Source organism: Carassius auratus, unplaced genomic scaffold (assembly GCF_003368295.1).
Source record: "Carassius auratus strain Wakin unplaced genomic scaffold, ASM336829v1 scaf_tig00215374, whole genome shotgun sequence".
In the NCBI taxonomy this organism is placed as follows: domain Eukaryota; kingdom Metazoa; phylum Chordata; class Actinopteri; order Cypriniformes; family Cyprinidae; genus Carassius; species Carassius auratus.
In genome coordinates, this window is record NW_020528052.1 from 16966 (window position 1) to 31164 (window position 14199).

Genomic DNA, 14199 nt, shown 5'->3' on the forward strand with positions numbered 1-14199 from the left:
GGACTATGCTCATAAACCTTGCGCTTGGTACACAAACGAACATGGAACAATACTTTATTAATCTGTGTTAATGTTAGTTAATAAAAAGACAATCGTTCAGTGTTTGTTCATGTTTTTGTTGCTGTTACGTGACGTAGAGGTGTCTGACTAGGGGGGAGACGTGGGCTGATGATGTCATCGTTTCAGAAAATATACGGATTAGCCGTCCAGACGAAAACGCAAAAAAGACGGCGTTATCAAATTTATCCACTCTGGGACCCGGTTTCAAAAAATAGCGGTTTCACCTTACAAAAACGCTGGATCCGTGTGGACGAAACACCTATCCGATAAAAAATTTGTGTGTATTCACAGAAACGCGTCTCCGTGTGGACGGGGCCTTAACAGCTGGTCGACTGGATCCATGGTTAGGCTGGATTGGTGAGAGGCTGACATGAAAACTGGAACTGACAGCTCGGTGATGAAGGGATACCAGGCTACTGGATCCTGGTGCGTCAAAGTCTTCTGTAACGATGAAGAGTCAGAGAAGTTCGGATCCAATTGCAGCATTTATTAAACAGAATGGTCAGACAGGCAGAAATCAGGAATGGCGTCATGTGTGTCAGGGATAACCAGAATCGAAACCAGAAACAAGCAAAGAATCAGAGTAGGAATACCCAGTATAAAGGTTGAACACGGGAAAACAAAACACAGGGGAAAAATGCTCTGAAATGTTGACAGGGCTAAACAAGACTTCGCAATGAGTGCATGTATGAGAGCAGCTTATATGTGTATGGAAATGAGGTGCAGGTGTGACTGCAATCAGTCCCAGGTATGAGGCCTTGTGGGAAATGGAGTTCATGATGGGTCTTGAGTGAGTCCTGAGTGGAGTGCCCTCTACTGAAGTTCATGGTCACTTCAGCTAACGATCGTCACAAAGGAACACCCGGCTATTAAAAACCTAGGTTTGATGTTTTATGATGAGTTTAATTATTAAAACAAAATGAAAATATTAAGTAAAAGAAGCCTTTTATTTGATAGCCTTACACTCTCAAAGTAATCACTGAATATATCATATATAATATATGGTTATAGCTTTGCATTAACTGCATTAGTAGTCAATGGTTTTTGCAAGTTATCTGTGCTCCAGAATATAAACCGTACCAAATAAAGACATTATTTGTTTTGTATTATTATTATTTTTTTCTACACAGGTTACAGAGCTGTAATCTCACTGCTCAGTCTTGTGAGAGTTTGTCTTCAGCTCTACACTCGTCAAACTCCTTTCTGAGAGAGCTGGAGCTGAGCAACAATGACCTGGAGGATTCTGGAGTGAAGCTTCTTTCTGATGGACTGAAGAGTCCAAACTGTCATCTGGAGATTCTGAGGTAAATGGTTTACCATAAAATAATACACATGCCTATTATACAGATTTTTCAACCTGAGATAAATGACCCGGGTGGACTGTGTACATCTGACAATAAGAATGTTTTTTTTTTTTTAATAAAATTTTTATTGTTTTAACATCGTTTAAACATGACATATCGAAGACAATCAGCAATTACCCCAGTATGAAAAAAAAAGATACAAATAATAATAAATAAAAGTGAAAGAAAATAATCAGTAATAAAAATTAAAAATTAATATATATAGGGCACTATATCAATGGGATAACAAAGATACAGAAAAATAATATATAATGAATAAATAATAAACAAACATACAGAATATACTTCAAAATATACACAAATATAAGTACTACAGATTATTAGAATTGTTAGAAAAAAAAAATTATATGCTGGTTGACTGGATCCATGGTTAGGCTGGATTGGTGAGAGGCTGACATGAAAACCGGAACTGATAGCTCGGTGATGAAGGGATACCAGGCTACTGGATCCTGGTGCGTCAAAGTCTTCTGTAACGATGAAAAGTCAGAGAAGTTCGGATCCAATTGCAGCATTTATTAAACAGAATGGTCAGAGAGGCAGAAATCAGGAATGGCGTCATGTGTGTCAGGGATAACCAGAATCAAAAGCAGAAACAAGCAGAGAATCAGAGTAGGAATACACAGTATAAAGGTTGAACACGGGAAAACAAAACACAGGGGAAAAATGCTCTGAAATGTTGACAGGGCTAAACAAGACTTCGCAATGAGTGCATGTGTGAGAGCAGCTTATATGTGTATGGAAATGAGGTGCAGGTGTGACTGCAATCAGTCCCAGGTATGAGGCCTTGTGGGAAATGGAGTTCATGATGGGTCTTGAGTGAGTCCTGAGTGGAGTGCCCTCTACTGAAGTTCATGGGCACTTCAGCTAACGATCATCACAAAGGAACACCCGGCTATTAAAAACCTAGGTTTGATGTTTTATGATGAGTTTAATTATTAAAACAAAATGAAAATATTAAGTAAAAGAAGCCTTTTATTTGATAGCCTTACACTCTCAAAGTAATCACTGAATATATCATATATAATATATGGTTATAGCTTTGCATTAACTGCATTACTAGTCAATGGTTTTTGCAAGTTATCTGTGCTCCAGAATATAAACCGTACCAAATAAAGACATTATTTGTTTTGTATTATTATTTTTGTTTTCTACACAGGTTACAGAGCTGTAATCTCACTGCTCAGTCTTGTGAGAGTTTGTCTTCAGCTCTACTGTCATCAAAACCCTTTCTGAGAGAGCTGGAGCTGAGCAACAATGACCTGGAGGATTCTGGAGTGAAGCTTCTTTCTGATGGACTGAAGAGTCCAAACTGTCAGCTGGAGATTCTGAGGTAAATGGTTTACCATAAAATAATACACATGCCTATTATACAGATTTTTCAACCTGAGATAAATGACCCGGGTGGACTGTGTACATCTGACAATAAGAATGTTTTTTTTTTTTTAAATACAATTTTTATTGTTTTAACATCGTTTAAACATGACATATCGAAGACAATCAGCAATTACCCCAGTATGAAAAAAAAAGATACAAATAATAATAAATAAAAGTGAAAGAAAATAATCAGTAATAAAAATTAAAAATTAATATATATAAGGCACTATATCAATGGGATAATAAAGATACAGAAAAATAATATATAATGAATAAATAATAAACAAACATACAGAATATACTTCAAAATATACACAAATATAAGTACTACAGATTATTAGAATTGTTAGAAAAAAAAATTATATAGAAACAGTAGATTAGAGTAGAAAGAAAATAGATCTGACCCAAACACTGTTCCAAATAAAACTGGGGGAAAGGTCCAGAATATCTGCCCGCCATGAATAGTCTACTGTCAGAGGAGGATGCATTTTTTCCAGAAAAAAATTATATCATTTAGAAACCAAACCTCTTGTTCCCAGAGTCTCACGTAACACTTTAAGTAAAGGGTGATCTTTAAGAGGAGCCAACCAAGGAACCTATAATTTCTATAACAGTCAAAAAAGATAAATTACTGACATTTACAATGTCCATTCTCCATTCGAGAACAGGTGAGAACTGCACAATGTTTAGAGGCCATTTTTCGCCCTTTTGAGCTGTTTTGAGTGCCTACATTCAAATGGCCACAACTTCTCCAAATATTATCAGATTTCCATGTGTTACACATCGTTAGAAGGTTTGGAGACTACACTGTCAGAATCTGTGAACAACTCAAAATGCCCCAGAACTGACTTGTGTCCCTACTTTCCGTGATTGGTCACATATATATATATATATATATATATATATATATATAAAATGCTCAAGGTTTTCAAATTATTTTCATTTCGGTTCATTCTTGGTTTAAAAAAGAATCTTCAGGTTCCATATGCAGAGTGAAAATAGAACGGTTTAGCATTTAGCAATAATTATTATTAACTCTGTTATTATTCTTGATTTTTTCAAACTACTAACACTTTGCATTTTTGAATTATGCCTTATGTGTGACCAAAATTTTAGTATTTTCTGTTTCAGCTGTTTGATCTCGCTGGTGTCTCGTGCACATATTCACTGGAAACAGCAGTCGTTCACCAGACATTCAGCGTTAGCAGCGGTCAACTTACTCCACATATTATTAATTATGTGAAATACAAAGCCCATTTTACTTCATGAATAATAGTTAAGCTTCAAATGGGCAACATCACGAATATGGAAACGGATTTCTCCAGAGTGAGAGAATGAGCAAGCCCAACCTTACCTTATTCTTAGCTTTAAATTATTATTATTTTTTGTTTGTTTATAGCTAAGCCAATATTATTATATACTGCAATTATATTTATCCATTAGAATTATATATTTTTAATTCTTGTTTTGTTCTGATATATTTGTTAAATTTAAAGGATTTGTTGTGTTGTAAAGCGAAGGGAACTAAATATATCCTGTTGGTACATGATAACATTATTAGGCCAGCCGTTTAATTTTTTCTAAATGTAATAAAATGCAACTTATACATGAATTATATAATATCAAAAATAACAAATAAAAACGCAGCAAATGAAAATAGGTGATTAATCCATTAAAATGCAACCTATACACGACTCATATATTTTTTTCTCTCACAAACTTAATTTATTTTTTAGCGTGTTTAAGAAAATAAATAAAGAAAAATGCAGCAAATGAAAATAGGCGATTAATCCATTAAAATTTGTTACTCTGGGTTAATAGTAATTATAATTATTATATATTTCAGAGCAGAGCCTGCATGGGCCTGATCTAGGCTATACAGGGTTTTTTTTCATTGCATCTGAAAATGAATTTGTGCAGCATATTCACTTCACGCGATCTGGCGCAAATCCGCCTCCGCGATGCTCAGATTTAAAATGATTTAACCCTCTGATGGTCTTCGTTTCATGTTTACACTCGTGTTTTGTGGGGTCTCCAGAGACCCCAGAAAATAACATTTAATTTTGTAACAAGACAATAGTTTTTTTTTTTTACAAATGTAATTTTACTCTGTTTGTTAATGTTTTTACTCAACATTTGTGCAGTTTTTGGAGGATTTATGATATCTTTAAAATTTCTATAAATAAATAAATAAATATTTATTTAAATAGGCTTTTTACAAAAAAATAGCATTTGATGTAAAATTCACTTTATAAAAGACCCAGATTTCTAACTTTCACTCATGGGGATAACATGGATCATTTTAAATGATTTAATGTAACATTTATACCCATTTTTTGGAAAATGCAGATTTAAAATAAAAATAAAAATCACTTTAACCACTAGATGGCTATAGAGCTCCACTATATGCTATTTGCTATTTGACTACCTGAAAGATATCTTTTCACAAGTTGGATTCAGTTGGATTCATATCTAAATATTATAAAATCACAATTATAACAAAAATAAAATATTTTTTGTCAAAGTTTAGCATTTTTTTTTCTGTTTTTCAATAATGTTACATTACAATGCATTGCAGGCAGTAAGCATGGTAAACCGCATGACTTCTGTAGAAGGGGTTGGAGCAGGTTTGTGTGTGTGTGTGCGTGCTAAATTGTTTTGTCTCATCCTGTCATCTCTCTCTCACTCACTCTCTCTCCCTCTTTGGTGGTTCTGCATTTTACATGATTTTTTTTTTATAATTATAAGAGAGCAGTTGTTTTATATCCTCACAAGTGTGTGTGTGTGTGTGTGTGTGTGTGTGTGTGTGTGTGAGTGTGTGTGCGTGTGTGTGTGTGTGTACACATTGTCGGTGTCAGTGTCACCACTTTATATTTGTGTTGGTTCTGCATTTTGGATGATTTTATTTGACAAATGATAAGAGAACAGTTTCTATAGTCTCAAAAATGTATTTCTCAATATGTGTGTGTGTGTGTGTGTGTGTACTTGTGTTGTGAGCAATATAATTTAGCATTGTGGATGTTTTTTGCATTGGTGGAAGTGTGCCACTTTATTTGTGCCATTTCTGACGATTTGTTCTGTGTCGTTTCTGATTTTGATGATATTTTGATTGCGGGGTCAAAACCCCAAGTGTCACAAATTTTGTCACGCTAACATAAAAACAGATATTATTCCAATTTAAAAAAAAATTTGTAGATCTAGAAAGTGTTGAGAGCCGTAGAAGGTTTCATACAATTTGGACAAAGGGAACATTTTTTTTAATTTGAGCAAAAGTCATTTGGGGTCAAAAAGACCCCAAAGACCATCTGAGGGTTAAAAATGTTTGATATAAAGGTTGCTGTCCCATTTTATACAGGAATTGTTCATTTAAAAAAATCTAATAATATTGTTAGTTCTAATTATATTGTTAACACAAGTTCATTTAGGCTATTTAACATGCACTTTGACATATTATTCTTTTAAATAACTTCTTGAGATTTTAAAGTTACTTTAATAGTATTGAAATTCAAGTTTAAAAATAGGTTTTAACTGCTTAAATTATTTCTATATGAATTTGTAAAATGTTATCATGTTTATTCTTGTAGAAAATAAGTGTTTATTCTTTAAGAAAATAAGGGGGGAAATAAGGGACGATCCAAATATTTGTTTTGCTTCACCTATTTATGTAGGCTACAATTATTAAAAAATAAATAAATAAATAATAATAAAATGTCATTAAAAATACCATCGGCCTGAGTAATTTTGACCATTATAGAATTGTGACTTTAAAGGTTAGTGATTTAGGAGATGAAAATACTGTAAAATTACAAATGGCATGCATTTTAGAGCATAACAACTGAAGGTTTATGAAACATTAGCCAATAAAGCATTTTTTTTTTTTTTGTACTTTTTTTTGTACTGAACTAAAAGTTGTGAACTAAAATATTATTTCAACCATACAGCATGTGAATAAATAAAATGCATACTTCTCATAACATTTCATTATTTATAAAATGCATAATGTTTCTGGTGTTTGGATTTGCACTTCAATATAATGAGCTCCAAGTTTAAGAATAGCCCTAGACTAGTTTCTCTCTCTCTCTCTCTATTTAACTCTCTATTTAACAGCATTAGCTCAATGAAATACGCAGAGGTGGGTAGAGTACCCAAAAACTTTACTCAAGTAAAAGTAAAAGTAATTCTAGAAATATTTACTCAAGTAAAAGTAAAAGTACTAGTCTTGAATAGTTACTTGAATAAGAGTAAAAGAGTATCGGATAAAAAATCTACTCAAGTAGTTAGTTACTAGTTACTTTAGGTCATATATACGGAGCCTATTTTTATTTAGATATATAGATAAAATGTATGTAATGTATATGTGTGTGTATAAATGTATATATTTCAGCCTTTACTCCAATTTATGTAATTTATTATAAAACCCTGTCTGTTTACTTAAGGAACAGATATAGGTGTCATGCCATAACATATTTTTAATACGACTGACTTTATATTAAATGTGAATTTAACATTGTGATATAAATATTGCTACTAATCTTTCATTGTTCAGAAAGAGAGCAAATAACATTTACATTATTAAAGATCATTTTCACTGACAGTCTAGATTTCAATCACTCTCAGAAACTCCCATTAAAATCACTCAAACTGTTAACACTGTGAAATCAATATCTTAATTATAGATTCATACATACATCTGCACTTTGTTGTTTCTGACGAGAGAATTCGCCAGAAAGAGGTCTCCATTCAGTGAGCGAGTGAAGGAAGCACACACATTTGCATCGTGTGTGATTGGTTATAATGCGCAGCGCTGAAAAAACGTGTCTGTCTCTGGCTCAGCGCCAGCAAGCGATCACAGATCTGAATTTAGCAGCTGATGATATGACTTGCTGAACGTACTCGCACCGGTGTGATTGTATTAAAATTTATAAAATCTTAATCGGCTATTTTTTGTCTTTTGGAAGCTGCATTCAACTTGAATCCCCTCTGTTATAAGCCACACACGTACAACAAACTAATGTCACAGTGGTATCGTGTACTGTAATCGAATGTAGCCCAAGTTATTACCTGTTAAACAGTAGACAGCACACGCGTTCATCTAATAAGGATCTCCATCGCAAGCAAATAATAGCCTTTGCAGATTTGCTTTCAATTCAGTGCAGTTCCATAGCCCTGTTTTCAACGCTGCTGATATTCTTAAACGTTACAACTCTGAGTGAACCGCTTCAGACGCTCAGCGCGTGCGGCAGGGAACTGAACGACTCATTCAAACTGATTCATGAACCAATTCACTCGTTTGCCAATTGGTTTGATCAAGCCTTTGAACAGAATTGACTCAAAAGAATGAATCATTCGCGAATGGGCATCGCTCATTGTCCAGAGAAAAGTAGAAGGCGCGTTTGGAATAAACTGAAGCATTTATAACATTTATTGCATTAAGATAAAGTAATGAGAGGAGCTTCGCCCACAGTAACGAAGTAAAAGCACAGATTTTTCCCAAAAATTTTACTCAAGTAAGAGTATAAAGTACCCATCTTTAAATATACTCCGAAAAGTATTAGTTACCCCGAAATATTACTCAAGTAAATGTAACGAAGTAAATGTAACTCGTTACTACCCACCTCTGGAAATACGTCTTCCTTCAGTTAGAATTAATGTTTTCCTGCCTTGCTAAATGTTGGTTTCATGATCAATAAGGTGTATTCTCCTCAATCTGATTCAGTAAAGTCAAACCGCAAACGGTGAAGCTGCGTCAGTTAGTGGAGTCCCGCGTGCTGTGAGGGGGGAGCAGCTGACACAGGATTCCGCTTGGTCTTAAAGCCTTCCACAAACACCCACGACCACATATAACAATAGCCGTGTTTCCACTATCGAGCTAAGACCGGGTGTGCTAGTGCGTGCCAGGGCCAGTCGCATTTCCACTGTCACTTCCGGGGCTTGATCGTGCCTCACCGGGGCTTTCTCGGGGCCAACGGCCAGGGTTTTTTGGCCCGACGAAAACCTTGGGCCAAAGCAGGCCAGCTGGGGCTAGAGGAGGGGTTGTGAACAAAGGCGGAGTTTCTCCGTGTCTGGAGAGCGTCAGCGCGGATCATTTCAGAAAGATAACAGCTTTAACACCAGCATTAAAGACGTTTTAAAATCAGTTGAGCTCAAAACTCACTCTTAGTTAGCAGCAAGTGTTTGAAATAACTTGATCCGATGTGGATTATAATCACCAAACAAGGCAGAAATATTTATAAGCGATGTAAAAGACTATGCACGCTAAACGTTACCATATAAACATGGTAAATATGACCGCTTGGAGAAATCAAACACCCGCTTCTTATTCTCTATCAAAATTTATTTATTTATTAAGTAACATTTTATCTGTCGTCTTGTTTCGTGAGTTTAGCTCCACGTTGTATATCATCAAAATATAATAATGATTTTTGTTCGGGAGCTTTTATAAAAATAGCGAGTCTGCACTGCGGATCATTTCAGAAAGATAACAGCTTTAACACCAGCATTAAACACTTTTTTTTAATAAGTCGAGCTCAAAACTCTCTTTCAGTCAGCAGCGAGTGTTTGAAATAACTTGATCCAATGTGGATTATAATCACCATACAAGGCGATGAAAAATATATGCACGCTAAACTTGTTACCATAGTAAACATGGTAAAATATGACCGCTTGAAGAAATCAGACGTCAGCTCCGTATTCTCTATCACAATCGTGTATTTATTAAGTAACTTATATTATCTGTCACAAGCCTCGTCTCGAGAGTTTATCTCATGTTGCCCATCATAAAAGAATATAGCCTAATAATGTTTTTTTGTTCGGGAGCTTTTATAAAAATAGAGATATTATCATTCATTCTAAATATGACGGCTGTGGCTAATAAACAGAAACAGACTCGACTGAATAAGCAGGCTATTTTCATAAGCGTTAAAAAAAAAAAAAAAAAAAATAGAAATAAGTGTATTTCTGTGTGAATAATTTTGAGTCCTGATAAATTAAATCAATATGATCAATGTATCACTTATTCTATAGTTAAAACATCGATGCTTTTGAATGTGAATATATAACAAAGCATGCAAACAAATGGCTGATTTTATCATGTTCGTTTTGTGATCGCACATGTTCCAGTGACTTATTTCTTAGTTTTCTGATAACTTCTCTTTGATGGTGAAATTTTGAGGTTGCATGACGTTGTTCTGAGAGGCGTGTAAAGGGCGTGTTTTAGTGACGTGCAGCGGAGCTTCAAGCTCCACTGTGGAAACCCTGCGCTATTCTGGCCTCGGTGCTACTGGCCCGGGGCTATGAGCCCCGCCCGGCCCGCTTTAAGCCCTGGCTCGCACTGGCCCAACAGGGGAAATGCGGCTATTGATTTTCGTAAAATAATGATTAATTATTAATTGATCATTTGTTATTATCATTATGGTCTTGTGAAAATAATAATATGGGCTGTGAGAAAATAATGAATACAAAGAGTAGTGCTGCTGAGTACAGGCATGTTTCAGCCCAGTAACACACCGTTCCTCAGACCGAACACAGACCGAATTCAGTTCAGCTGGAGGGGGTTGGGTTTTTGGGGGGTAGTTATGTATGGCTTGTGGGGCTCGAGATAAAGGTGTGAATTGCTCTTTCACATGAACATTGTCTTATGAAGCTTTCAAACTTGCTGAACCGGTTTATATAGGACTGTTGTTTTGTTTATAGACAAAAAAAGGTCTGTCCCCACGCAAGATTTTACTAGTTCTAGTCGTTCATTTGTTATATTCAACTAATCAGAGGTTTATATTAAATTTACATAATCAAGTCTTAATATATTCCGCGCTCAAGCACATGCATTAAGTTTGCCACAAAGCACATGCAGAAGTAGCCTAATAATTGTGAAAAATGAGACATTTGAATTATTTATTAATAAACAAATGTTTTCTTGTTTGCTGCTAGGATGAAATTCACAGTGCTGGCTCTCTCTGATGAGAGAAATGCAACATTCACAGATTGTTCAATGTTGAATATTAATGCGCCCTGTCATTAATGCGAATTAATAATTTTTGCACAAACACTTGAATATGAATATTAATAAACATTTTGCCTATGCATCAGAGAGCTACACAGGTCCGATTTTGTAAATCCGCACCCGCCCGTACCCCCAGTGCTTAAAACCGCATCCGACCCGTTTTCCGAAAGCAGCACTAATTAAAATCCACACCGACCCGTCCCGCTTAAAATAGAACAGACACCCGACCCGCACCCGAAATCAAATCAGTTAAGCCAATCACATTAGACACACTGCTTTCTAATTTTATTGCCAGGTCATACAGAAGTTATTTATGGAAAACTCTTTTTAAAAGATATTCGTTTTTTATACATTTTATCTTAATTTTGATCAATGATTTATCAATCAATTGCCCGTATTTAATAAATAAGAAGCAAATATATAGCAGACAATGTAATAACCTTAGTGTAATTGACAGAATTACTAAAAAATATTTTGCTACCTAAAAGTTAAATATTTTTTGTGTCACGCATGCATGCATTTCCCTCATATTAAATATAAAACGCATGTGGACTGATATTTTTCCAATGTCTGGACTCCTTTATTAATGGAGTATTTAAACAGACGTTTCAATACATTGGTATTAAATGCATTTTCTGAGAATTTATATTTCACGTTTTTACTGCAAATGTCGAAATACGTGCTCTTTGGTCCATCAATGCTTGAGTCACTTATACCCATTAGAATAAAATATCTCATAATAAAATACAAAATTGACTGATTTATGAATGTATATGGATAGTTTTCATCAGTCGGAAATACAGATAAACGCTTTCATTTGTTGTATTTTTGATCCTGAAAGAAAACAGAACAACAAAAGAGCGAATCATATAACGATTCTGTATAAAAATATAAATATATATATTAGTGGTGGGCCGTTAACGGCGTTAACGTGCTGCGTCAATGTGAGACTCTTATCGGGCGATAAAAAAAATATCGCCGTTAATCTATTCTCAAAGTTGGGTTGGGAGCTGGGTCTATACTAAGCAAGCTATGACTGAACTGAGCTCTCTTCTGCGAAGTTCTCCTCGAAGTCCCTCCTGCACCTGAACAAACAAATACAAATCGCACAAACAAAAAGATGTAAAAGAGCCCAATTCAGAGAGCCCCATACTCGCGGAGTTCTCGTGTTCAGGGCTCACCCCGAGAAAGGCGTGTCAAAACACTTGAACATCGAATTTGCTTATTTTTGCTCTTGTGCCGACAAATACAACATATGTAAAAATATCCACCTTGGAAATTATGCTTGAAAAAAACTGTCAGTTATTTCTTAAGTGAAAGTTAACAGTTAAGGAAAAAATAGGATGTGTTCATCTTCTCTTAAAGTGACCGCAGCCTAATTTAGCTACTGGCTGAATTTCATGTTAATCCAAGAAAATGAAAATCACTCACTGCTCTTGACTGAATTACTTTGTAGTTTTAACAGTCAAACCAAAAATTATTCAGACACCAGATATAATTTTTGATATATATAGCAAAACTGCTATATATGCCTCTTTTCTAATGCACCACCTTGATAAACCCCTTCTCAAAGTTTGTCAATTTTATTTGGGGAACACACATATTCTGAATGCCTTCGGCAGAATTCGAATGAGCCATTTTAATCTAGATTAATTTCAAGATCACAGTGAGCTTAATCTAGATTAAAAAAATTAATCTATGCCCACCACTAATATATATATATATATAAACGAAAAAAAAAAAAAAAAACAGCTGGCTGATCTTTTACGACTGTTAGCTAATGACTCATGCAGCTGTTCGCGCAGTTGTGATTATTTTTTAAAGTGGAACATAGTCCTATTTTTATGTTTGCACGTAACTGTTTTGAACCCGTGTTTAGACCCGTGTTTCCCCTATGTCCGACCCGACCCGCACCCGTAACCGACACAGTTGGATATTTTTCACCTGTTTCAGCCAAATTTACCCGCGGGTACCCGAACCTGGTGCAGGACTCTGCTATGCATTACAGCATAATTTTTTTTTTACATGCAATTATCCCAAATAAAACCAAACAAGATTTGTAATGAAGATAAAACAAATAAGAATAAATGCTGCACATCCACCATCAGTGCAGTGCAAATCTTGCACATATTTTACACTCCTGCATTTAAATGCAGCTGCTTTTTTTAAATTAAATTATATGAAAGCAAGTAGGGCTGGGTGATAAATCGATTTTATCAATTAACTTGAATTTGTAATTTACATCGGTTTGTTTGAATGAAAATCGGTTTTCTTTTTAACATCCACGGATGCACCACTCAGGCTCCCGTAGTTCAGAGTGGCTCAACCCTCCCCCACGAGTCTGACAGAGACACGCCGCCGAGCAAAGGATGAGCGGAGCGGTGGGATTCTGACTGGAGCCTCCATCACGAGTACAATTCATGCCAACAACAGCCTGTAATATAACTGCATATTCAGCAAGAATTCATGTTAAACATATTTAGCTATGGCTTGATCAGGTTATAATGACTGCAAGAGTCGAGCGGGATGTTAAAGGCTAAGGAGTTTGTCTGTTTCTTTTACTGATTATTTTCAAATTAAAGCATGATTCAAAAAGATAAAGCACAATCACACGCAATCGCTTTAGCAATAATGCATTCAAACAAATGTGATCTTACAGTGCTACTACATTATCAGTAGTCTATCTGATTTTGAAGTCTTGAAGAAATTCATCGATCTGTTTAGATAAAATAACTGACACAAATGTACTGTTATTTTCCTCACAAATAAAATTTGCACAGCAGAAAGCAGCAATTAAAGATTGAATGCTTACAATGTTGTTAGTCTGGCATGTGATAGGGAAAAATGTTTACCCACAATAGCCTAAGCCACTTTAAAACTCTCCTGTTATTTTTTTATTTTTATTTATTTTATTATTATAATTTTTTATAGGCTACGTTATAAACATAAAATTTCAAACATACTAAAGTACTTTATCCACGGATTTAAGGTGGAGCTGTGTTTCTGGTATCAGTGAGCGCGGATCAAATGCTCTGAGCACGGAGGAGAAGTTGTTGCTGCTAGACTCTGCTGCCGAGTGAGAGAGTTGTTTCACCTGATGAAATGAAGACGACTGCGGCAGCACAAGCACAGCATATCCACCAAAAAACAACCTGCAGCAATGCTCGTTGCTCGGCTAGCCAAGCTTTTCTTTTGTAGGTTGCATGGCAGTAAATAATACGATGATATGACCATGCAGTCAATACAGATATTTAATAAAAACGTTAAAAACAAGCAGGGCTGTAAAATGAAACAATAAAAAACGCACGCCAGGTCTACACCGGACACAAGTGGAAGGATCCAACAAAAGACAACAGAACCCAGTGATGGATACACTGGACACGATCCCCATCAGTGAACTGA

The 14199-nt window shown here is 35.3% G+C and overlaps 1 protein-coding gene across 1 annotated transcript in view; it reads left to right on the plus strand.

The window, feature by feature from the left end:
• The first annotated feature begins 430 nt into the window (after window positions 1–430).
• Window positions 431–14199, plus strand: part of LOC113094355 (ribonuclease inhibitor-like) — a 29603-nt gene continuing 15834 nt past the window's right edge. Inside the window, exons 1-3 of the mRNA XM_026260061.1 lie at window positions 431–496; window positions 1072–1364; window positions 2581–2754. Coding sequence (XP_026115846.1) covers window positions 431–496; window positions 1072–1364; window positions 2581–2754 — 533 coding nt within the window. The remainder of the gene's footprint in view (window positions 497–1071; window positions 1365–2580; window positions 2755–14199) is intronic.